The sequence below is a fragment of the Mytilus trossulus genome, chromosome 11, assembly GCF_036588685.1.
Source record: "Mytilus trossulus isolate FHL-02 chromosome 11, PNRI_Mtr1.1.1.hap1, whole genome shotgun sequence".
In the NCBI taxonomy this organism is placed as follows: domain Eukaryota; kingdom Metazoa; phylum Mollusca; class Bivalvia; order Mytilida; family Mytilidae; genus Mytilus; species Mytilus trossulus.
The window spans coordinates 4,985,715-5,012,441 of NC_086383.1; the positions used below are offsets into that span (position 1 = coordinate 4,985,715).

Genomic DNA, 26,727 nt, shown 5'->3' on the forward strand with positions numbered 1-26,727 from the left:
CCAAATCCTGCAAATCTTTGCAAAAAAAAATAATCTTTAACATATTATGCATATTCTATATGGTTTCTTGTCGTGCGGGGATTCATAATTGCCCAAAGAAAACACTCCCTAGTGTCGGTCTTTCATTTGTTCAATCCTGACAACCCTCGGTGTGTTATACGATAAGAAACACCTTATATAATGCAATATTTCAAACGATATTAGGAAAAACACTATAAATATCAGTCGGAAAAAGGTGAAAACACAAAAATACTGCACTCCGAGGAAAATTCAAAACGGAAATTCCGTTATCAGACAGCAAAATCAAAAGCTTAAACACATCAAACAACATATTCCTGGCTTGGTACAGGCATTTTCTGATGTAGAAAATTGTGATTGAAGTTGGTTTTATAGCTAGATAAACTTCTATGACAGTCACATCAATATATTGACAACAATGCGTGAACAAAATAAAGCAGACATCATTAGTAAAAGGAAAAGTTCAAATGGAAGTTTTGAACGACATTGACTGACTATACAGCCCTTGCACGGTCGGGTTAGGAAAAGATTTTACTCATTATATCTATAAAAAGCAGAAAAAAACATCTTTAAACTGGAAATAGTCTGGTATGTTTACATGCTTAACAACAAACGTTCGTTCACCACGACCAAAATATTTTACTTAAATAGTTATCTAATGATTTAATATTCCTTTAATTAAATGTATATAGTATAAAAAAATATATTTGAAATTCAATGTACAATATTTCTATATAAAAAATAAGCAATAGTGCATGTTTGCCACATTTAACTTTCATAGAAACAATTTAGTATTAGCTTATTCAGCTATGCTAATTAGGAGGCAATACGTTCTGTGAATAGCTGCCAATAAAATTTCCTGCTGGTCTATAATTAGCAACGACAACGACACGACCGTTTCCTCTTGCCTTTCCTATTCCCATTTCTTTGGTATCCTTCCATACAACTTGAGTGAAGTGACCATACGCTGAAAAATTTAAAATTAACATCAACAACGTTAAATGTACAGTTAAACTTCCTAACCATTCGTGTTCGGACAGCGTGTTACCCTTTTCACTAATGACAGCTGATGCATGCATAGCATGATAAATTTACTGGGTTGACATTCCAGATCTCTCTCATTTTCTTGTTATCAAAATTCAAAAAATTCTCTGTTACCTTGCCTAGTTTCATTGATTTGAAATAATTCAATATGTTCCTTTTTTGTCTAATATTAGAATCATATTTCAGGACGAACAAAAGTAAACTCACTACTTTTAAACTTTAATAAAGTTGGCAGACAAAAACGGAAGCCTGGAAGACTACTGCTTATTAAAGAGTGGCAACGTATACAGTAGCAAAGGAACATTTGAACTCATAAGTCAGAAATAAACTGATATCGCCAGGAGTAATACAGAAAAAAAGTCAACAGACAAAAAACGGAAGCGAACCATACAAGAAATAAAGACCTAGCAACACGAACCCTACCTTTTAAATTGGATTATCCAGAAAGGTAAGCAGAACCTGTTGCACATGTCTGCTTTTCAGTTATTCCATCGACCATAATAAAAGCATTACACATGCGATTCATATGTTATGTATACTTTATATTTCTTAAAACTTGAATCGATAAGTAACCTACCAGGTACTCGTCCGAACTCTGGTGGCTCTTTTCCATAGTATGATCCATAATTTTCTATTTCGCTGTACCATGATTCTGTAGCATCGTTTGCTAAAACAAAAAGTAAGTTTCAAATAATAGCAATCGATAGAAAAAATTAAAACATTTGCTTGTGGATCGCCTTGAACCGACTCTCCAAATAGATTACATGTTTGGTTTTTTTTAATTTGATAGATGCTGTTTATGTTTTTTGTTTGTTTGTTTAGCGCCATAAAAGCAGGTGAGAAACCATTTTCTACATTTAAAAATGCCTGTACCAAGTTAGGAATATGGCAGTTGTTGTCCATTCGTTTGCTGTGTTTTGTCCTTTGATTTTGCAATTTGATTAAGGACTTTCCGTTTGAATTTTCCTCGGAGTAAGTTTTGTGAATATACTTTTGTCAGATAACTTTTTGTACAGCGAATCTATCCACCCATGTACAAAATCGTTACTTGATTTATCTAACCTTTTTTGTGTGTTCTTTTTTGCTGTGTATGTTATTATTTTATGTTATGGATACATGACCAATATAATCTGAGTTTTGTTTTCCTTTATAATGTTGCAGATAAATCACAGTATAAATGCAGTTGGTCTAAATCTATAATTTCTAAAATGTCTTTAAATTGTACCTGAATAGTCGAGATCGGCCATTGTTCCCATCATGTATGCTATATTTTCACCAGCTCCAGGCCTATGGTCTCTCGGACTGTGCCCCGTCAAATTGTTTGCAAAAAGATGGTCAGCCCATTTTTGAGCCATTGCGCACAAGTCAGCTGCACAGGTCAATGCTGGTACGCCATGTTTAGCCCGTAATTCATTATGTGCATTTAAAGCTTGTTCAGCAAAGTCACCGGGTGGTTGGTCATGTTTGGATGTTTTATTTGGTGATGAGTTTTTGTGTTTTTTTCCTGGCAGAATCTCTTTTGGTTGAGAAGGTTTTGACGACAAATTAAGATTCTTCAAATCGTTCTCATTAACGTCATCGGAGTTCACAAAAGCTTGCTAAAATAGAAAATATACATACACATATCCCAAATCGTCAATGTAAGTTTGTGTATATTTACAGTAAAGATGTATTTCACAGACATAGTGATGACTTTTTGCCACTTCAATATGTTCTTTACTCCATTTCAGTATTGAAGTTTGTTTGTAGTCAACCCGAGTTATTTGCCCTATTCAAACTATTGCGGAAATGTATAAAACCTATATGCAGAGTTGTTGCATGATTGTTAGAATGTTTTATTATATCTATATTTGACTATGAGATACGGGCTATTGATGTAGGTATCTTAAACATTAATTGGAAGATTGATAGTGAATAGATATAACCTGAAGGCTCTGTTTTTCGTTTAACAGTTACAGTTTAGTGTATCAAGTCATAATTATGACAGTTATCTTTCATTCTTATGATACATTTGAGCTTTTGATTTTAATTTTTTAAGCGAATTTCTTATTTGAATTTTCCGAAAAGTTTTCCTTTTTTTATATCACAGAGCATTACGTCAAAAAATATACCGCCTTGAATTGACATTTTTATGATTATCAGAAATTCAATGTGGTATGTTTCGCCATTCCGTTTGCAAAAGAAATATGACATATATTAGATATTCAAACTTAAAGTTTAAAGTTAACTGACGACGCCACGTAAAAAAAAACCCAGACAAACAACAGTATAAAAAAAATACAACAACAAACAAAACTGAATACTGAGCTCCATTAACCGCACCACACACTGGGGTGATCTCAGGTGTTGCAGTTACTGTGTTGCTCTTACAGTACAATAAAAGTGATTAGTCGACAGATCGCATCATTAAAAGGGGGCGTGATTGTAATTATGACAATATGCACTTATCTGCTGAACATGCATTCCCATTAGGTTTTTTTTTTAAATAGAGGCCTGACTGTTTTATTCGATTTGACTCGTTTTACAATTTAACGTCTTAGGTGTTGAACTTGTAAATAATTTACACATGTGACATAGTCGTATGAATAAATGATATTCCCTTTAAAGTGTTGATTACTATAAACAACATGATATTTTGAGACTGTTTTATTATTCACTTGTCAAATGTAACATTTAACAATTTTATACTTTTTGTTCGAAGACATCTACTTTTATTATCAGCCTGAACAAATATCTGCCGACGAATTTTGAAACGTCGATATCAGAAAGAAAAAAAAGGAGAAATCCCACAGGGTATTTCAAAAGTAACAAAATATGTTCAACCATTCTTGGAACCGAACAGTGAACCATGCATTGTGTCTAAATCATATTTTGGATATGGTAACGTAACATACTATTTGTTCCTTAGTTGGTGGGGTACCTTCTACTACCAACTCTCTAGTCTTAACCTCTGATCCTCCATCTGAATATGTGAACGTCTCCTCTACTTTAACAGTTGTACTTGTCTTTCCATTTTTTGTGCAAGTGTTAGTTCCAACTTTTGTCGACTTACTCTTGACTGACATAATGTCTGAAATATATTACAAAACTAATCGTATTCAAATAGTAAAATCACAAAAATACTGAACTCCGAGGAAAATCAAATCGGAAAGACCCTAATCACATGGCAAAATCAAATGTCAAAACACATAAAAAACGAATGGACAAGAACTGTCATATTCCTGACTTGGTACATTCATTTTCAAGTGTAGAAAATGTAGTAAAGCGCATGTGAAGATGACCATAATGACATAACTGCAATTTTAGCAAACACCACGATATAAAACAATAAGAAGAACGTTTTCCAAACTTAAAGGAAAAAAAAAGCAGACTGACTTATCCTTGTAATATTATTTCTGAAACTTGATGATGTACATGATGAATAATAACTACCCTTTGAATATCTTTCTTTGAGTAAGGAAAATCATGAACAACAGTATGAGGCCGAACTATGAAAAGAATTTTTAAGTCTCGTTTACTCATCTTAAGAAAAATATGTTATGGAAATAATGATGTAAATAATAGATACATGTTATCCTAATTTAGATAGGGTTTCTTGGATGGTCCTAATTTTTCAAAAAAAAAACCACGAATAACATTGCCAGTACCAATTTATTTACAACAAAGGCGCATTTCGGCCAAAAAAGGTGTTTTCACTGATGCTAGAGGTCCAAATATTTGAATATTCAAAACGTATAAAAAAAATAGCTTGTAAACAAAAGAGGGACATATTCACAATGTTAAATATACCTTTGGCACTTCAAGTTGTTATAAATGTCATTTGGAAAGCTTTGTTTAAAAAACTTATAGATATATACAATTTAACATGGGGTAATTAGATTGTTAGTCAACCAATAATCTTAAATTAGAACAATATATAAGTCAAGGCTCATTTGAATTACGAAACTTTACTCTTATCTTCCTTAGTTTAAATATAGAATTTAAATTATTTTAATATTGTCTTTTGTATTATTTAACAAGATGCACGATGTATGCATTATCTACGACATCCATCATGTTTATATAGTTAACTAAAAAATATCTGAATATATACTCTTGAAGACACGTGTTAAGGCTATGCAAAAGTTATTTAACAAAAAGGATATCTGATATGAATGCCCATGAGACAACTCTCCACTAAAGATCAAATGAAATTAATTAAAGTAATGATAAGCAACCTTATTTACCTAAACAATGAGAAAAAACCCCTATCGTTTAGTCGTTTATAAAAGCCTTTACTTAATAGTGATAAAAGTACAAGGATTACAATTTAATACTCCAGACACGCGTTTCCTCGACATAAATACAAAGTTGAAGAGCATTGAGGACACAAAATTCCCAAAAGTTCCTGGGATAAGAAAATTCTTAGTTTTTCGAAAAATTTAAGCCCACCAGCAGTGGCATCGACCAAGTGATGTAAATAGTTATCAAAGGTACCGGGAGTATAATTTAATACGCCTGACGCGCATTTCGTCTACATAAAACTTGAAAGTAATTCAAATAAATCAACTGAGAAAAACTAGTAGAAATAACGGAAAAAAACATGGTGAATATTAACCAACGACAAGCACAGAACAACATCTCCCCTTGACTTCGGAAGGTACATAATGAATGTTGCACAAAAAAAAATAATAAAAAATGTTGCACATTTCGTTTTACAGTTACTTGAATTACGTAGTGACACAATACTGTACTGAAATGGTCGCAATATAAAACAAAAATACAGAGATGAAATGTAACTGTAGTATTTCGCGTTTGATTTTTTAATTTGATTAGGGTCTTTCCGTTTTGAATTTTCTTCGGGGCTCAATATTTTTGTGATTTTACTTTTTATTATCTTTGTTAAAAAAAGACACATAGACATTTACAACTAATACTAGAAAAGATAGACTTCCGGTGAAAAAGTAATTATTTCATGTATTTAAACCCATCTGAAAAAAACATGGAATATGTATCTTCATCACAGATACATAACATAAATTTCACTTTAGCTGTCTTCTATGACGCATCTAAAGGCGACATGATTATCCAAACATATTTGGCAGTGAAAAAGTCCGCACCCCACTCATCCGGAAAAATAATATGCGTTTTTGTATGTTTACATTGTATTTGACAAACATAAGCATATTACATTCATGGTGTGTCAGTTTATAATCATATTAAGCTAAATAACTGCGAACTGTCGTCAATTATTTATAAAATCGATTTCGATATCTGTGCACATGTTTACAAAATGAAAACAAAACGTTATGAAATGCAGGCGTCCAACGTGCTTTTGTCAATTTACCTTCATCAGGAACGCTCAATGACAAATATATTATCACATTTCGTTTTTACAATGGGAAAAAATTATAGTTTATAAAGTTCTATATACTGTAAACCAACTTATTTTAGAAACTTCTCTGATTCAATTTGTTTTAGATCTTGAGAGCTGATTTATCTTTTTATTATTATTTTTATATGTAAATTAAATGAGCATAATGAGTACTCATAAATATTAACACCTTATTATATACATACCTTTATTTATTGATAACTAAATTAAATATGTCCTTCTAGTCTAAATTAGTTTGGTATACTGCTATTCGATAATCAAAATGCCTTTAAATACTGTCCTAGACAAAAGATACAGTTCTACGAATTTTATTTATATCTTAACTGGAAAAACATATAATATTAAGTCCATTACAGTGCAAAAGGTATTGAATATATCAGGAAGTTCTAGTGATGCACATATTTTTTTAAAGTAAATTCAAGTAAACAGTCATTGTCATATGAAATGTGTGGGTTGTTTGTATTCGCAGAAAAAGGGTTGTCTTTCACTTGAAACAGTGTTTAACATGTTACACAGAAGCATTCTGACATGGTTATTTTGGCACCTTTCTTGTTACACAATCTGTTTTATGTTATGTTACTTTGGGTTGTTCATCCAATATTGTCAATATAAACCTATAAAAACAATGTCATAAGTATGACATTTTGCTATAAAACAAGATTGAATCTAACATGCTGGTTTTTTAAGTTGTTATGACTTTGAGGTTACTTTTGAGTTAAGTTATTCGGTTAATACTTTTTATTCACCGTAGTCCGTATCTTCTTCTCAACATCTTAAAATTGTAATTTTGTTAAAATCTTTGTTTTGTATTATCATATCAGTTTGTTCTGTATTTTTCAAAAGAGGGACGAAAGATACCAAAGGGACAGTAAAACTCGTAAATCGAAAATAAACTGACAACGCCAATGGCTAAAAATGAAAAAGTCAAAAAGACAAACAGTAGTCCACATGACTCAACATAGAAAACTAAAGAATAAACAACATGAACCCCACCAAAAACACGGGGTGATCTCAGTTGCTCCGGAAGGGTAAGCAGATCCTGCTCCACATGTTGCACCCGTCGTGTTGCTTATGTGATAACAAATCCGCTAAATAGTCTAATTCGGTAGGTCACATTCATGAAAGGGAAGGGGATTGTAGTTACGACGTAATGAAACTATCCGATATAGTTTGTTAAACGGTTATTCCATAACGTCAACCAAGTTTTGTTTTCAACCGACCCTCATTGTTAATTTCTAGATGTAAGTCAAGATATGAGGCCGACTTAACTGTATCTGTAGTATCCTTTATCTCTAGTTCGATGGGATAGATGCGTTCCACATAGTCATCAAATTTTGAATTATTTAGTGAAAGAACATCATCTATATATTCAAACTATACTTACACAGTTTATGTTAAAGTCTGATATACCACTTAACTTTTGTGATACATTAATCTCAAGTCTGACGACAATGACATGTCAGTGATATTCGGAATTATACTTATCGACAGGTTAGTACAAAAATGAGCAACACAACGGATGCTAAATTTAAAGCAAGATCGATCTGATTACTACTTTGGAGTATCATAGATAACCTGTAGTTTTTTTAAGTTCATGTTGCTCAGTCTTTTGTTTTCTATGTTGTGTTTTGTTTACTGCTGTTTGTACTGTGGTTTCTTTTCTGTTTTTGTCTTGGCGTTGTCATTTTAAGTCTTATGAGTTTATCTTTCGACTCTCTATAACAAACATACTACCATGAAAACATGTATGTTATCAGTTAGAATACATCCGTTTCCTCATATAAAAAAATGAACGCGGTGAAGTAAAAAACGAGACATTTGTTAAAATTATTACAATTTTATTCGTGTATCAATACGAGGACATTCAACATTAAAAGAATAAAACGTCACCAAAGGTAGCATATAATGTTGTACGCAAGACGCTCGTTTTGTCTTCAAAAGACTCATCAGCGTCTTTAATTAAATGAGACAGATACATTGATACACATATCATTTGTATTCAGTGATATTTACGATTACAACACTGACTACATGGGTTCCAGTTAAAAATCTTTGATACGAAGGAATTTATTATTTAAACACACTTAATAATTATCTCAAGTATTAACTTCAATTCAGAGAACCTTGAAAATATTTTGTAATCGAATAGTCATGCATTGCATTACACAAATGTTCTCATTTAGAGTTGGTTAGATAAAACCAACATATGGATTTCAATATTATTGATGAGAATTTCATGTTAACAAGATATTTCAGCAATAAACCATTGTCGTGATTTTAACAGATAGCATGTAACTAGAGTATTAGTAGATATGTGATATGATATGATTGCAAAGAGTTTATTTAAAGGGGGAAAATGATATCTTAGGGGAACTAAACAGCACAAGTCGAAATATAAAATAACAATTAAATGATATGACAAAACACACAAAATGTCATAAAAAAGACAAACATATCATGTACCGTAAATAGAAAATTAAAGACTGATAACCAAAAACACAAAAAAAGAAAAAGGTTGATTGCAACTGACTGTACCTTTGTCTCTAAAAATCCAAATAATATAAAAATACTGAGAACCGAAAATAATGCATAACGAAAAAGGTTGATTGCAACTGACTGTACTTTTGTCTCTAAAACTCCAGATACCATAAATAGAAAGCTAAATATTGAGAACCGAAAAAATGTATTAAGAAAAAGGTTGATTGCAACTGACTGTACCTTTGTCTCGGTTGTCTTTTTTTAGATCTTTTTCATCTAAAACTCTAAATAGCATGAATAGTACATACCATCTGGTTTATTATTTTACTTTTAGTGATTGTTCGTCTTAGGATTTCTGTGTTATGTGTGTATATGATTGTGTGTTTTGTTATTACATTTTTCGTTTTATTTTATACTTACGAGTTTGAATGTCTTTTTGATATATCCTGTTCCTCTGTTTGGAGTTTTATGAGAAGGTGTGTTACAATATAAGATAGATCATTGTTAAGTTATAAATAAGTACGTAGATTTATCTATATGTCGCACTTTGTCAATACAGCTGTTTCTCAAACCATGCCTCTTTTGGGGAGATATAGAATATTCATTGATAATTATACTGGTACCCAGTTCTGATCTGTAGGTTGCATCTTATAGAGACATAACTAGGGAATGTAACCAGTAAATATACGTAAGACTCTGAACTGCGATGGTACTCCGAACCGCGATGGTCACGCTGAGGTGCGATGGTACTCCAAACCGCGATGGTCACGCTGAGGTGCGATGGTTTGACGCTGAAGTGCGTTTTTTATCACGCTGAAGTGCGATGGTGGCATTGTGATGCTATCTTGATGATAGTAACGCCGAAGTGCGATGGGCGTTACGCTGAAGTGCGATGGTCTACAAACTACTTTCAATGTTTTTTCATATGTCGATGTAGAAAACAACTGGTATGTAACATTGTAAGAAGCAGTTTTCCAGGTTTTTAAGTTAATGTGGGGGCTTACAAAATTTAATAAGAACAGCAAACGGGGAGTATTGGTGGAAAGTTAACCTTCTGTAGCTATTTTTTTTAAATCTACTAAAGTTTCCTTTTTTTACGTATACGATGGAACATGACATTCTTTAAAAACATACAGGTTAGCAGACATACTCTCCGTATTATAATATCACGGTAAACAGCAATCTTATAATAGGAACAAAGTACAGATAAAATGTTAATTTAGAATTATAATGTCCACAACAAAGTCATGTAGAAAATCAAAGTGGACGATCTCTCATTTAGTATGCAACTGAAATCAATGACAGACCTAACAAACAATGTATGTAGATTTATACACAGTAACTAACTATTATATAATATAAATGTACTGCTCAAAATAATCTGTACACTTTTAAACTCGCCATCATGCGTTTGACCGACCATCGCACATCAGCGAATGGACCATCGCACTTCGGCGTAGACCATCCCACCTCAGCGTAACCATTGCATTCCAGCCTCCCAATGGCACCTCCGAGTCCTACATATATTTGTGAATATTGTTTAGATTGAAATATGTGGTAACCCTACAGTCGAGTTAGGGAAAGTTATGAAATTAAGTGTTAGTTTAAACTCTTAGAAGTTCGGGGCGTATAAACGTTGAATATATGCCTCACAACCCTATATTTTGACCTTTGAAATATTTAGTAGTGCACATGAACTTTCCATTTTATGATATGATTGTTTCAAAATTTTATAGTAAAAGTGGTACAGTTTTAGCCGTAAAGAATGTTCCTATGAGAAAAGTCATAGTCAATATTTACATAAATGCAATCTATAAGAGATTCATCAGAGGTGTGCAATACAGAACTGCAGGTTATATATATAAGTTAACTGGGCTTCAACAACATAAAGTAATCAACTGTAAATTAATAGATAGCCTCTGATTTCTTAAGTTGGTTTTGTTGACAGAGAATTCTACATGAACCAATGTGATGTAAACATATCGTTTTAAGTACAACTCTCACACTTAACAATAACATGTGAAACGATTTTAAATTATTTAAGTAAATAATATCCTTATAAAATGACGATACCTTTATTTATCTTAAACGAAATGTATGAGGTATATTGAACACTGACGGTAAAATGTGTTTCAAGGTTATGTATTTAAAATTGGACAATGGCTAAAGTTCTAAGAAGGCATCGATTGTTTCAAACTTAACATACATGCATTTGTAAAATTCGCTAGTGTTATATGGTATGAGTAAACATTCTGTAATCTCATTAAACCATTTATAAAGTGATACAGTGTTAAATATTAAATACAGTTAAAGAAAAGACTAAAATATAAGATCGGTTAACTTATAGTTTAGGTGAATATGTGTTCGTGTACATAATTAGCACGAAATCTGATTATCTGCTTTAACCTACGTAGATTTACAATGACAATATCTTTTGTGGTATTTATCTTTTAAAGTTATAATATTTCTCGCTATTGTTATGTAACAAAATCAAGACAATATGTAGGCTATTGAATTACAGTCGTAAACGCTTTAAAATTGTATGATACAATAGCATAGTTTAAATTCTTGTTGTTTCTATTTTATCACTTGCAGAAATAGTACTGAAATAGTGAATTTTAACTAATATGTCTGTTTTGTTCACACATCGTTGTAAATATAATGGAACTTCATGCGACTTTCATACAAGTGAGAGAGTTAGCGCGATATAACTAGGTTCAATGCACTATTTTCTAAATTTGAACCTGCAAGCATCAAGTCAGGAAAAAGACAGTTGTTGTCAATTCGTTGAATGTGTTTTATCATTCGATTTTGCGATTTGATTAGGAACAATATGTTTTGAATTTTCCTCGTAGTTTATATTTTTATTAGACATTTGAGCGTCGTAGGAGTTATATACAAAACGAAACTCGTGTTCAATGTACAAAATTGTAAGCCTGGTAAATGTGATAACTCTTTTATTAACATGCTCAAATTCATTATACTTAATAATTTCCGCTAACACACCTTTATAGAAAAATGATATCAAAATATGAAAGATGATGTAATGTTTCTAAAATGTATTATGTTTATCGTTTTCACCTTTGTAGTTTTGTGATTTTTCTAAATTTGTTATATTTATACCATCCAATTTACAGCATAAAATAGATACTTATTCTAGCTGAATATACTATATAAATCAATTGATATCATCTAATCAATACATCTTATTTAATTTACGAATATCAGAGAGAGAGTTAGACAGTTTGGACACTACAGAGGGAGGACGAAATGCACATATATAGTATGAGAGAAAAATGTAGTTATACAAATTCATCTTTACATTTAGTTATAATTAGATATAGTACATCTTGCATATTCATTTAAAGCAGTAAATTATGCAATTAACTACGTTATTTTTATTTTGGTTTAAGTCATACGTGATATCCCCTTCAGTTAAAAGTATACATAATACAACATTAGCATGAATATTTGTTTGTTGTTATACTATGGATACAAATTTCGTTTGTTATATAATTATGATTCACTAGACTATCAACATGATAAGTCACATGTTTTGCAATCTAAAAGGAAAGAGAATGCACACTGAAATACTAATTAAATTAGGAATGAAGATTGGGAATTTATCCAAAAAAAAAACAATAACCCGTCCAAATAGCACAATGATTGTATGTGCCTAGAAATCCATAAACTCAATTAAAATGAGTTTGTGTTATTTGTCTCTTGACAATGTAACAGACAAATTGTCTCCATATAAAATTGAGAATAGAAATGGGGAATGTGTCAAAGAGACAACAACCCGATCAAAGAAAAAAACAATGGCAGAAGGTCACCAACAGGTCTTCAATGTAGCGAGAAATTCCCGCACCCGGAGGCGTCCTTCAGCTGGCCCCTAAAATGTTGGTGCGCGTTTTTTTAAATTACTTTTGGTTTGAATCTGACAAATACTACATCCAGTTAATTTATTGAAATTTCGGGTGAAAGAAGTGTACAATGTAACTTTGCCAGACAAATCTTAAAGCTGTGTCATAAATTTTCAAGCATAATTTTATAATCAATCTGTAATTCAGATATATCGATGATTGTTTTGGGATTTTATCAGCACACTTCTCTTTAAACTTTATCTTATTTTCTGTTATCAGTATACACACATAAGCGTTCTTTTATTTTTTGCAATTTATTGAAATTTCGGGTGAAAGAAGTGTACAATGTAACTTTGCCAGACAAATCGTAAAAGAAGATGTCGTGTTTTTAATGTTGATCTTCAGCTGGGTAGGAACTTTAGATAAGTGTTTTACTAACAGAAATAACTACCAATCTGCTTTAAAATAGAAAATGATTATGCATTCATTTTTCTTTTTTCCTCACAAATCAACGACAGAGTGATAAAAAAAAGGGATAACAGCAATCCTAGAATGGAAACAATTTCTCTATGTCTACGTACATATAAAAGAATAAATGTTAAAAATTATTGTTGGACTAAATTATTGTTTGAATGTTTTGCCTTGAAAGCATCATTTTAGATTTAAAAAAACGAGTTTATGACTAATGTGTTAGTTTGGAGAAAAGAATATTATGTTTATTGAATTCTGCATGTTTTCACTTATATTTGTGTTTGATTTAATAATAAAAATTTCATTAAAACGAGTAGAACGGACTGAAGATTAAAAAACGTAAAACTTAAAAAGAAGATGTGGTATTTTGGTGCAAACGAGACAACTCTCCAAAACAGACCAAATGTTACAGATATTAATAGTTATGGGTCACCGTACGGCCTTTAAAAATGCAAATACCGCATACTCAGCTATAACAGGCGCCGACATTACAAATGTAAAACAATTCGAACGAAAAAACTAAAGGCCAAATCAATGTATACAAAATGAACGAAAACAAACATGTACAGAAACAAATGACAACTACAGGCACAGACATAATTTGAATTTTGATTTTTTTATGAAATTATTATACATCAATCAATATATATTTTTTTTAAATATAAATGCTATTAAAATATCAACTATAACAAATATTTCAGTTGAGAGATTGATTAATCATATATAAAACACATATCATGTGCTTAACAATTAATTAAGTATCACATATTTCGATTACATTATCATTAATACTTGATGAATAGATACATGATTATTTAAATGAAATATTTATTTCCGAATCTTGAACAGTTCCTGAATAAGTGTCATCAGCGTTTTGCTGGAAAGACATTTTTTGCATACCAGCCAATGCAATTTCCCGATGGTCTATAATTGGCTACAACGACGACCCTTCCATTTCTTTTGGCTTTTCCAATACCCATTTCCTTTGTATTTTTCCATATCACTTGAGTGAAATTTCCATACTGAAAGTCTGCAATGCAAAAAATAAACTTTATAACCATTTCAGGAAAAACTAATAAGCCTTAGAATGATTAATTTCCATATAGTTACATGTTAAGCCAACGTTACACTTACAGTAATATGTATTTCGTATATCAATATATTTATATTAAAGAGTATGGTGTACAAGCTAATAAAGGGAAATTGCATAAATCATTTAAGACTATTTCATTTTCAAATTGCAGAAGAAAATTTAAAGTGTGTTAATACTATTATATTTGATATAATTCGTTTGCCCGCTTAATCTCCCCGATCTAAAATATTTTACTCGTTTAGTTATGAGTTAGACCAATTTTGATTTGCTTTTTCTGTCATATATACAATCGCCCACTGTGTTTGATGCATTTAATATGTTCCTATTCTGTATACACTGTACTCTTACATACCTCCCACCTCCTCTAATAATGGTGGCTCTTTTCCAAAGCAATGATAATTCAAAAATTCATTGTACCAGGATTGAGTTGCTGCCTTTCCTGCAATTACAAATAATATTTCTTATGACGTAATGTTTTTTGTCCGAACTGATTGTATTGCCACTAATTCGTTAATATCATTTCGACATTTTGATCTTGATTCATTTACTCCTTATAATCATCAACAACTTTTGAATCAATGAAGCAATAAACATAAGTATAAATGTATAGATCCCCATACAAGCCTCTTTGTCAAATCGTCTAACATGCACACCGACACTACAAATCCATGCTTCTTATATTGACAATGAATCATTTCTCATTTTGTTAGTGATATTCTAGTAAAAATTTCTCATTTAAAAAGTATCAATCTTAAGTGTCATGCAATCACATAATATATGCAATAATTTGTTCGATAACCTTACAATACATTGATTTTTTATTCAACGTCATGCAAGCATATGTTCTATAATGCTTTCATCTCCATAGCATGTTTAGACTGCATACCTGGAAGTACATGTTTAATGGTCATACACAAAGACCACTGCAAAGTGAAAATTAAACGTTTAATTCTAAAATAACGAAATGATACTTCCCTAGATTCAATTTTATCACTACCACACGGAATCATCCGTATAAAGAAGATCGAATCATATTTCAACGCTATTATTGTAATCGTTCGTTTTATTTTCTTTGTGTGAATATCATCAATATTTACAATATGATTGGTTTTTTTTATACTTTTTTATACTAACTGTTCCCATTTTTTAAACAAACTAAAGACAATTTAATTAGGTTGCTTATTGGTTTCGTTTTACACTGTTAAAGGACCTGCATTTGTTCCAAGTTCCGTTATGATTATTGACTGTATTAAAATTGTGATTCTAGACCAACCTGTATAATCTAAGTTTTCAGAATTCCCCGTCTTCTCGGCTATGTTTTCTCCTAATCCATTTAAGCTGTGTCTGCTGTCGTTGTTATCTATTAAATAATCTGCCCATTTCTGCGAAATATTACATAAATCTTTTGTCACTTTCAATGGCGGAACACCATGTCTTTGTCGTAACGCGTTATGAGCGTCTATTGCTTCTTTCACAAAGTCGTCTGATGCTTGATACATATGCAAAGGTTCCTGTGATACTCGCGTGGATTCAACCTCAGATATCTGTTCAGATGAATGAATGATCAATAAATGCTTGAACAATTGTGCAATATACACAGTTTTAAAAACTATGTTTTGCTTACTCGAGATATAAAGTTTACGTACTGATGTTGTGCTTCTAACTTCTTTTATTCAAAGTATAAATAACAGGTATTATATCTTACGATCCTTTAATTAGAATATAAAACAAACAAAATTGATAAATGACGAATTTTAGCTGTGGCATTCTTGCTGGAAACAAACATTATTTAAGGATGTGGCTGGTTCATAAGTTATATTAATAGTTTAATGATAATTTACTTTAATCAGATACTGTAAAATATGTAAATAGTTATCAAAGGTACCAGGCTGATAATTTGGAAGCCAGATGCGCGTTTTGTCTGTATACGACTCACCGTTGACCCTCAGATCGAAATAGTTAGAGATACAATCTAGTTTAATGTTGAAGAGCATCGATAACCCAAAATTCCAAAAAGTTGTGCCGAAAACGATAAATGTAATCTCGGTTTTGATAAAAAAAAAAATTTTAGTATTTCCAATATATGGGTGTAACTTTCAAACGGTAGCTTCACAGCAAAATGAATATATCTTTCAGAAGTTATAATTTAGTAACAAAAGGGGTTATTCGGAACAATGCATTTAACGTCAAATGACTGTAAAAAGTCATGTATGTTCATTCGTAATAGTTAAAGTAAAATTATATACGGTTAAACATAAATTATAAAAACCAATTAGTTTGCTAGTAAACTCACAATTTCGTCTTCACTCCGGCGTCCTTCTAATTTTAGTTCCCTTTTCTTTGTTTCTGTACATCCATCGAACGTCTCCATAACTGAAACAAGAGTTGTCCATTTGCCATTTTCGTAGCATAATGTGCTTCGCCATTGTGTTGCTATTATCGACATGTTTTTCTATTTTCTTTTGTTCTGAAAAATAATGTAATGCACATATTGACTGTTTTATATAGACATAAAGTGTTTATGATATGGAACAAAGAGCCATGAGACAGAAAATATTAAACATTATTTATTTTCTTAAAAACTACAAACATTTTAAATACCCAAAGGGACATTTAAAAATCATAAGTCTGCGAATACAATCCAATGTCGAAAAAAGTCACAAATTTTCTACCAAAAGAACCTCAATTAGATAATCAGTAATTAAGTTTTTTTTTTATCGTGATAAAAATTGTCTCATTTGCAATCATACCTCTTTGTAATAACAAAACGGAGGAACACGAACCGATTTGATGAGCGTAAACATGTTTTGAAAGACACGGCATGCAATGCTATAGGAATTATCACTGAACTAGTATATATTTGTTTAGGGGCCAGCTCAAGGACGCCTCCGGGTGCGGGAATTTCTCGCTACATTGAAGACCTGTTGGTGACCTTCTGCTGTTGTTTTTTATTTGGTCGGGTTGTTGTCTCTTTGACACATTCCCCATTTCCATTCTCAATTTTATTAATGCTATAGGAAATTCATTATGAAATTTTCCTTGAATAAGTAACATAACAAAAAAAAATCAAGTGACAATATCAAATCTCATACACACCAAAAGAATGGAAAAGAACTGTCATATTCCTTGCTTAGAATAGGCTTTTCTTTTTGTAGAGAATGTTAGATTTAACATCTATTTGAAGGAACGTGCGTTTGACGTGACTGTTTTGATTTGTTTACCTCTTTACATTCATTGGTAGTTAATTGTAATCATTTATAAATTGCATTCAAGATAGTTTGACCATAGTATGTCTGAACAAATATCAACACCAGGACTTACCAAAATATACAGGATTCGAACACAGTGTCTTCTAGCAAAATGTACTTGAATGCTGTTGTGGCAGCGCATTTTATAGTAAATGCTGTAATTCTCGGAATAATAAAATTAGACTTTTAACTCTAACTGTAAATGAATATTCATACACAATTTTGTACCAGCAGGGGGCTTTTATAATGAAAAACAAGAATTTTAATTTGTCTTCACGCATACATAAACTTGAAGGAAAATTAAAACATAATTAGATGCACCAACAATCTTTTGAACATATGAATGTGTATCTCTGTATATTAACAAAGAATTGAGATATAAAACGTTGTTGTTTACTTCTGCGTTAAAATATATTATAAGTGTTAAATCTTTTATATATTAACAGTTAACAGAATTTGAAGTTTACGATAATCTAGATTTTTTCTTCTAAGTAAATGATTACTACAACTGTATTTCGAAATAGATTTTAGCATTTTTGGTACTCTATAATCTTTTACGGCTTACGTTATTGCTCCTGTTTGCTTTAATTATTCGTCACCTCTTATGATTAATTTGAAGACGAAACACATATACAATAATAAGCTTGGTATTTTCAGAAATTATTTTGAATTAGATAATTAATATCAATATTTGATAAAAAAAAAAAAAAAAAAAAAGACACACACACACACACACACATTAGGTCACCTGTTTCACAGTGTTTCTTGCAGAAAAGAAGGAAAATAAAGACGGACTAGTCGTTTTATTAACCAAATGCATTTTTAGTTCAACTAGCCAAAAGTACCATGTGAGCTTTTCTCATCACTAAGAGAACCACTGATGGAATGAAACTCGACATGGCATGTATGGTTGTTATGGGATGCTGACCAAGTGGTGTTTCATTTGGAGCTGATCAATTATCAAAGATGGCCGCCATCAAGGGAACTTCGTTTAACATAGAGCTATATGGAGATTAAATAAAAATGTCATCTTTAAGAGAACCACTGAATGGAATGAAACAAAACATGGCACGAATATTTCTTATCGGGTGCTGCTTATTGTTGTTACTTTGTAGCTGATCCATCATTCAAAATGGCCACCAGCCGCGGACTTCGTTTAACACAGAATCGTATGGACAACACATACAAATGTTTTCTGTAAGACAACCACTGAATGGAACGAAACCAAACACATCATTAATGTTTCTTATGAGGTTATTGCTTAGTGTTGTTATTTTGTAGCAAATCCATTAACGAAAATGACTGACAATTGGTGACTTTTAAAAACAAAAACGTACCCTATTGGAAATATATTTACAAAAAAGAAAAATCACAGAAATACATAACTCTCAAGAAAATTCAAAACGGAAATTCACTAATGAAATAGCAAAATCAAAGTTTAAACACATCAAACGAATGGAAAACAACTGTCATATTCCTGACTAGGTTCAGACATTTTCATAAGTAGGAAATAGTGGATAATACCTGTTTTGATAGCTAGCTAAACCCCTTCGTACAAACCTCTCACTTGTATAACATTCGAATTAACTACATTGATATTGAACAAATGTCAGAATGGGTCATTTGATATCTTATAAATTGTTCTAAAAGATTATTAAAACCTCTCAGTTTTTGGCGGGGTTTGTGTCGCTCAGTCTTTAGTTTTCTATGTCGTTTCTTATGTACTATTATTTGTTTGTTTGTCTTTTTCATTTTTAGCCATAGTGTTGTGGGTACTATACAATTGGTACGACCTTAAAACTACCAAATTGATTTTTAATAGATTATAATGTTGTCATAACTAATAATTTATGTTTGAATGCTAATTATACATGTACCTCTAATAAAAATCAAAATTTTGTACTATTTTGTTTTTAGTTCATAAGGATAAATGATAAATGCCTTCATTAAACTATAAACATTGCCAAGCTTTATTTACGGATGTCTAAATAAAGGCAACACTATTAAACCACTGTTCGAAATTCATAAATCGATTGAGAAAAAAACAAATCCGGGTTACAAACTAAAACAATGGGTAACGCATCAAATATAAGAGGAGAACTACGACACAAAAGAAACACAACATTAAAATGTAATATACACAAGAACGACCTCTATTATATAACAACGGCCATTTTTCACATACCCATTTTATCTTCACGAGAATTATTGACTTGTAAAAAATTTATTAATTATTAATTTTTCAATGTGTATACCGATAAACCTTGTTGTTAGATATTACTTAACTTTAATCGCGTGTATAAAGTTAAGAAGGGTATTGAATGATAGGATGTGATTTTTTCATCCGCGCCAAATATATCATAACTTAAAATATTATACTACTCTAACAGGAAAACATACACTTTGATACAGAGTACACAATGTTTTGATCTAAAAGCTTGAAGCCATTATTTAAACCGACGCGAACTTTGATCAGAAAGGTTTAAATGTGGATGAACAATAACATGCGAAGAAGAAATAACGTTCACTTTTTCTTTTTGTAAGAATAGGAATTATATTATTTTTTTGTTTGGTAAGTTATCAATGTCAAAATACAAATTTGTAATATTTAATGATTCATAGAATATTGTACTGACCAATCAAGAGATAAATTGCAAGTGAATGATATAAGTAATTTTTCTTATATTTGTATGTTTAGCGTTATGAAAAATATATCGAATATTTTCATATTAAAATGCATTATATCAATGCAAACATGTCAAGAGAGCGATGCAGGCTATTTTGAGTTAATAATATAATGTCTTTTCGTACACTTGTTTATGCTAAAAACATATAGGTTATCAAACTTTTTGAATACTCACAGAATTATTAAAAAAAAACAAGCATACTTTTACCTTTCTCAGAATACAAGACTTTGCATTAATTCATGGTGTCAGTAGGGGAACATTTGTTGTAAATCAGATAAAAGCGAATAATTCAATGAATATTTTCTTAATAAAAACTATATATTAGGATGTATGAAAAACCATGAGTAGAAATTTGTATTATATTAATCTTATACTAATGTTCTCGGTACAACATGAAAATATAACACTATAAAACTTCAAAGCCAGTGGAAGAATTTGTTTAATGACGCTGATCAAAATAAATAATTTATTTCATTTGCAGTGAATGAAGAATCTTGATAGATGAGGTTTGTGAAAAATTAATTAGCATGAATTTATCGAGTTTACATCTTATTAGCATAATAAGTATTAAGCATAATACTGTGAAATTGCAATGTCAATTGAAGAAATTCATTTTAGTCAAGGAGAAAACAAGTATGCAAAAGTATTAATGACCCTGATAAAAATTATTTTCTCAGAAATTAATTTTGGTCATTTTTTAAATAAAAATACGCTCGGGATAAACATGGAGATTATTTTTATATTAGGGGGAAAGACACGCATGAATGTTTTACAAACATGTATACAAAGGAAACTAAATTAGTTCAATTATTCATATACATTGTTATTTCATCAATTCTATCTGCATTTAGAAAAGAAATTCAGAAATAAAACATTCCTAGCTATAACAATTAACCAAATGTATTTCAACACAACAAAAATAAAATTTGAATTCGAACACATTTTTATTGATTGGAGAATTACGGAAAAGTCTATTTCTGATAACTCACCTTAAAAAGCTGAGGAACCTAGTGTATACAAACTTTAAAAGAAAAGATTTGAAGCATTACAAAATGTAGGTAAATATTTGTTGGTCATCCCATATATTTTGGAATTTTTGTACAAGGAATAATTCAAAATCATAATCCTTCTCTGAATAAATTGTTTTTAACAAAATGATAACTCACGCATTTATTAGGCAGCTGTTATTTCAAGAACAATATGCATGCATTTACCGATATTATCAAATATTGCAAGTCAGCCATGAAACATAAACTGTGATCAATGTATAACAATTATTAATTATTAACGATTTTGTTAATAATTTAGTTTAAGCATATTTCTTTATAGTGGATTGGAAAACAAGTTATTAAAACTTATATTAATCCTTCTCCATATTGCGAGTGCGAGTGCTGCCTTGTAGCGACATTAGCCTGGTCGTTTTCGAAATCTACCAGGGTGTTTTTTAATTGCAAGAGATATGACTCTCTCTCTCTCTCTCTTAACACGGGACAGCTATTTATCGTCCCTTTTCGGCGTTTACTCAAGACCATACTCGCAAATGGTACCAGGGGAGAGACGAAAATTCAATCCCTGAAATTTTCATCTCGGAACGGGAATCGAACCAGAAACCTTTGTGTTAGTAGTCCGATGCCACTATACACTAAGGCTGATAATCCCCTGACATCAATTGTAATGCATCGTTTTGATCTGGTTTCTCAAGAATTTTCCAACCAAGTGTCATATTGTATTTTCTTATGTACCAACAGGTCCCGAAGATAGAAAACGTCACACAGCACTCTCACAAAACTTCAAATTTACCAAATTATGTATGTATGTGTCCAACGTCAAAGGCATTTAACTCAGCCATTGTCTGTGTTTGTGTTTTTTGTTTTGTTTCACAACAAGTCGTTGATTGTTTTGTGTGTTATTTTAATATTTTTCATTTTTTCATATTTGGACATTTTTAATAAACTATAGACTTCTCTTGAACTGAATTTTAATGTGCGTATTGTTATGCGTTTACTTTTCTACATTGGTTAGAGGTATAGGGGAGGGTTGAGATCTCACAAACATGTTTAACCCCGTCGCAATTTTGCATCTGTCCCAAGTCAGGAGCCTCTGGCCTTTGTTAGTCTTGTATTATTTTAATTTTAGTTTCTTGTGTACAATTTGGAAATTAGTATGGCGTTCATTATCACTGGACTAGTATATATTTGTTTAGGGGCCAGCTGAAGGACGCCTCCGGGTGCGGGAATTTCTCGCTACATTGAAGACCTGTTGGTGACCTTCTGCTGTTGTTTTTTATTTGGTCGGGTTGTTGTCTCTTTGACACATTCCCCATTTCCATTCTCAATTTTATATTTTATACAGTATAGCTTTTGTTCATTATTGAAGGTAACTGTGAATTCATTTGTTTCAACAAATCTGAATGTTAAACATTTTTTTTTATTTTCCAAAAGTTGGATGAAGCCTTCGAGGAAACAACGAAAATAAATACCCACCAAAAAACAAACGGTACCCACTGAGGTAAAAATGCTATCCGTGAAAACCAATGAATGGACAGTATATGATTTTGATATCCCATTCGAATTCATAACACAACTTCGTATTGTATAATGTGTTTTTTTTTTGCACAGAATCAACCCATTATCCGGATTTTTCTTCGCTGATATAATGAAAACAAACAGCTATACGTCACTATGTGAAGAGTGTATTACATATGAGCTCTGGAAACGAACTAACTGAGGCTTAATTTGTTGTCGAGCAGTTGGTATATCTCGATAAGAATGCATTGGATATAACAATATATAGGATTGTATTCGTATGATAAATAACAGCTTTTCTTAGTGGTACTATGCCTTCGACTAGAGACTTGTTCAAGTTTAATGTATTAACGACAGTTCATATTGACCGAACTGAAATGCAAATTCAAAAAGGAAATTACCATATAAACTTATTAAATCATCCAACAGAAATGGATCTCATTGACTGAGTCGTTTTAAAAGTCTTATAACTATATCAGTATCCTGTCAATCCTGATGTTGTGCGTTCGATTCAAGAACGTAGCAGGTACATACAACTCCTATTTTCATGCCTCAACTACGATAGTAGAGGGGCATTATGTTTTCTGGTCTGTGTATCCGTTCGTCCGTTCGTCCGTCTGTTCATCCGTTCGTTCGTTCGTCTGTATAGTTTCAGGTTAAAGTTTTTGGTCGAAATAGTTTTTGATGAAGTTTAAGACCAATCAACCTGAAACTAAGTATATATGTTCCTCATGATATCATCTTTCTAATTTTAATGTCAAATTAGAGTTCTGACCCCCAATTTCACGGTCCACTGAACATAAAAAATGATAGTGCGAGTTGGGCATCCGTGTACTGGGGAGACATTCTTGTTATACAATTATTTTCATATCGCACTAATGCACTCTGGTTTACTCCATTAAAAGAGTTGACCACCAAAAATCGAACAGCGCTGCATGCGGCGTTACACACGAATCATTATTTAATCAAATCCAACGAAGAGCTTGAAAAAAACTCATTGAAGGTATTTTCAGAAGAAAATGGTGAAAGTTGATTTTCTTAACAGATTTATTTGTCTGTTCAAACATGTTTAACCCGCACTATGCCATATATGAGATGAGCAGGGAAATTAAATCACAGCGAAGTTGATAATACTGCATTTTTTCTTCCCTATGTGGTTCAATAATAAGTAAATTATATTTAACTTGTATCCACAGATACGCTTTAGAATTGAATTTTGAAATTTTAGCATTGTATGTGACTACATGCAAACATGAATAATATATAAAAAAAGGAGATGTGGTATGATTGCAAATGAGACAACTGTCCACAAGAGACTAAAATGACAAAGATATTAGCAATTATAGGTCATCGTACGGCCTTCAACAATAAACAGAGCCTATACCGCATAGTCAGCTATAAAAGACCCCGACAAGACAATGTTAAACAATTCAAACGAGAAAACTAACGGCCTTATTTATATAAAAAAATGAACGTAAAACAAATATGTGTAAGTCTGAGAATCCATTTCTTACCTAGGAAGAATGATACTGTTCTACTCACTCAGTCTTGAAAATCTATGACATAGTAGAAACTTGAGCTCCTCAATTTTTTGTAGATGTTAACCTTGGGTTGGTTTGGTATAATGCAGTTAACACGATCTACATAGACATCTATTACAATAATCGATTGTCAATAGTGTTTGGTTTTATTTTGTTAACAGCATACAATAATGCATAAGAACCCTGTGTATGTACGAATAACTGAGAAGCGTGCACGTTTTTAAATTAGATAGTGATAAACGTATTTAAAAAGTAAAATCACCAAAATACTGAACTCAGAGGAAAATTCAAAACGGAAAATCCCTTATCAAATGGCAAAATCAAAAGCTCAAACACATCAAACGAATGGATAACAACTATCATATTTCTCACTTGGAACAGCCATTTTTTTTTTAGAAATGGCGGAATAAACCAGGTGTTTAATCTAAATAAACCTGTCACTTGTATGACAGTCGCATTTAAGTAACTTTATCAATTATATATCTTACAATATATTATCTCTATTAATTCAAAGACATCAACTAAATTGTTCAACCCGCATATGCATCGAACCATTGTTGTAAAAGCTGCAAAGGACACGTTAAAATTTGTATATATTGTGCAAGTTTATTCAAGATTTCTTCAAATTATTGAACATTCCAATTATATATGGAAGAAATCAATGAAATCCTCTGAAAATACTATTTATTATGTTTATTATAGAAAATCATGCGGTACATATATTTGATAAACAAGTAATTTGAATTGAAAGTATTAATTCCTTGGGAATACAAATGTACAAAAATTACATATGAGCTCTGGAAACGAACTAACTGAGGCTTAATTTGTTGTCGAGCAGTTGGTATATCTCGATAAGAATGCATTGGATATAACAATATATAGGATTGTATTCGTATGATAAATAATAGCTTTTCTTAGTGGTACTATGCCTTCGACTAGAGACTTGTTCAAGTTTAATGTATTAACGACAGTTCATATTGACCGAACTGAAATGCAAATTCAAAAAGGAAATTACCATATAAACTTATTAAATCATCCAACAGAAATGGATCTCATTGACTGAGTCGTTTTAAAAGTCTTATAACTATATCAGTATCCTGTCAATCCTGATGTTGTGCGTTCGATTCAAGAACGTAGCAGGTACATACAACTCCTATTTTCATGCCTCAACTACGATAGTAGAGGGGCATTATGTTTTCTGGTCTGTGTATCCGTTCGTCCGTTCGTCCGTCTGTTCATCCGTTCGTTCGTTCGTCTGTATAGTTTCAGGTGAAAGTTTTTGGTCGAAATAGTTTTTGATGAAGTTTAAGACCAATCAACCTGAAACTAAGTATATATGTTCCTCATGATATCATCTTTCTAATTTTAATGTCAAATTAGAGTTCTGACCCCCAATTTCACGGTCCACTGAACATAAAAAATGATAGTGCGAGTTGGGCATCCGTGTACTGGGGAGACATTCTTGTTATACAATTATTTTCATATCGCACTAATGCACTCTGGTTTACTCCATTAAAAGAGTTGACCACCAAAAATCGAACAGCGCTGCATGCGGCGTTACACACGAATCATTATTTAATCAAATCCAACGAAGAGCTTGAAAAAAACTCATTGAAGGTATTTTCAGAAGAAAATGGTGAAAGTTGATTTTCTTAACAGATTTATTTGTCTGTTCAAACATGTTTAACCCGCACTATGCCATATATGAGATGAGCAGGGAAATTAAATCACAGCGAAGTTGATAATACTGCATTTTTTCTTCCCTATGTGGTTCAATAATAAGTAAATTATATTTAACTTGTATCCACAGATACGCTTTAGAATTGAATTTTGAAATTTTAGCATTGTATGTGACTACATGCAAACATGAATAATATATAAAAAAAGGAGATGTGGTATGATTGCAAATGAGACAACTGTCCACAAGAGACTAAAATGACAAAGATATTAGCAATTATAGGTCATCGTACGGCCTTCAACAATAAACAGAGCCTATACCGCATAGTCAGCTATAAAAGACCCCGACAAGACAATGTTAAACAATTCAAACGAGAAAACTAACGGCCTTATTTATATAAAAAAATGAACGTAAAACAAATATGTGTAAGTCTGAGAATCCATTTCTTACCTAGGAAGAATGATACTGTTCTACTCACTCAGTCTTGAAAATCTATGACATAGTAGAAACTTGAGCTCCTCAATTTTTTGTAGATGTTAACCTTGGGTTGGTTTGGTATAATGCAGTTAACACGATCTACATAGACATCTATTACAATAATCGATTGTCAATAGTGTTTGGTTTTATTTTGTTAACAGCATACAATAATGCATAAGAACCCTGTGTATGTACGAATAACTGAGAAGCGTGCATGTTTTTAAATTAGA

General features: G+C 31.6%; 1 protein-coding gene across 1 annotated transcript; it reads right to left on the minus strand.

Annotated features, from left to right (window-relative positions):
• Positions 1-575: 575 nt before the first annotated feature.
• LOC134691600 (uncharacterized) lies at positions 576-17,765 on the minus strand. The gene is made up of 9 exons (XM_063552167.1): positions 17,663-17,765; positions 16,635-16,808; positions 15,615-15,885; positions 14,694-14,780; positions 14,117-14,278; positions 3,957-4,132; positions 2,288-2,660; positions 1,640-1,729; positions 576-985 (listed from the first exon to the last, which is right to left on the minus strand). The coding sequence occupies exons 2-9, from the start codon at positions 16,785-16,787 to the stop codon at positions 831-833; spliced, it is 1,467 nt and encodes a 488-aa protein (XP_063408237.1). The 5' UTR covers positions 16,788-16,808; positions 17,663-17,765; the 3' UTR covers positions 576-830.
• Between the last annotated feature and the right edge of the window lie 8,962 nt (positions 17,766-26,727).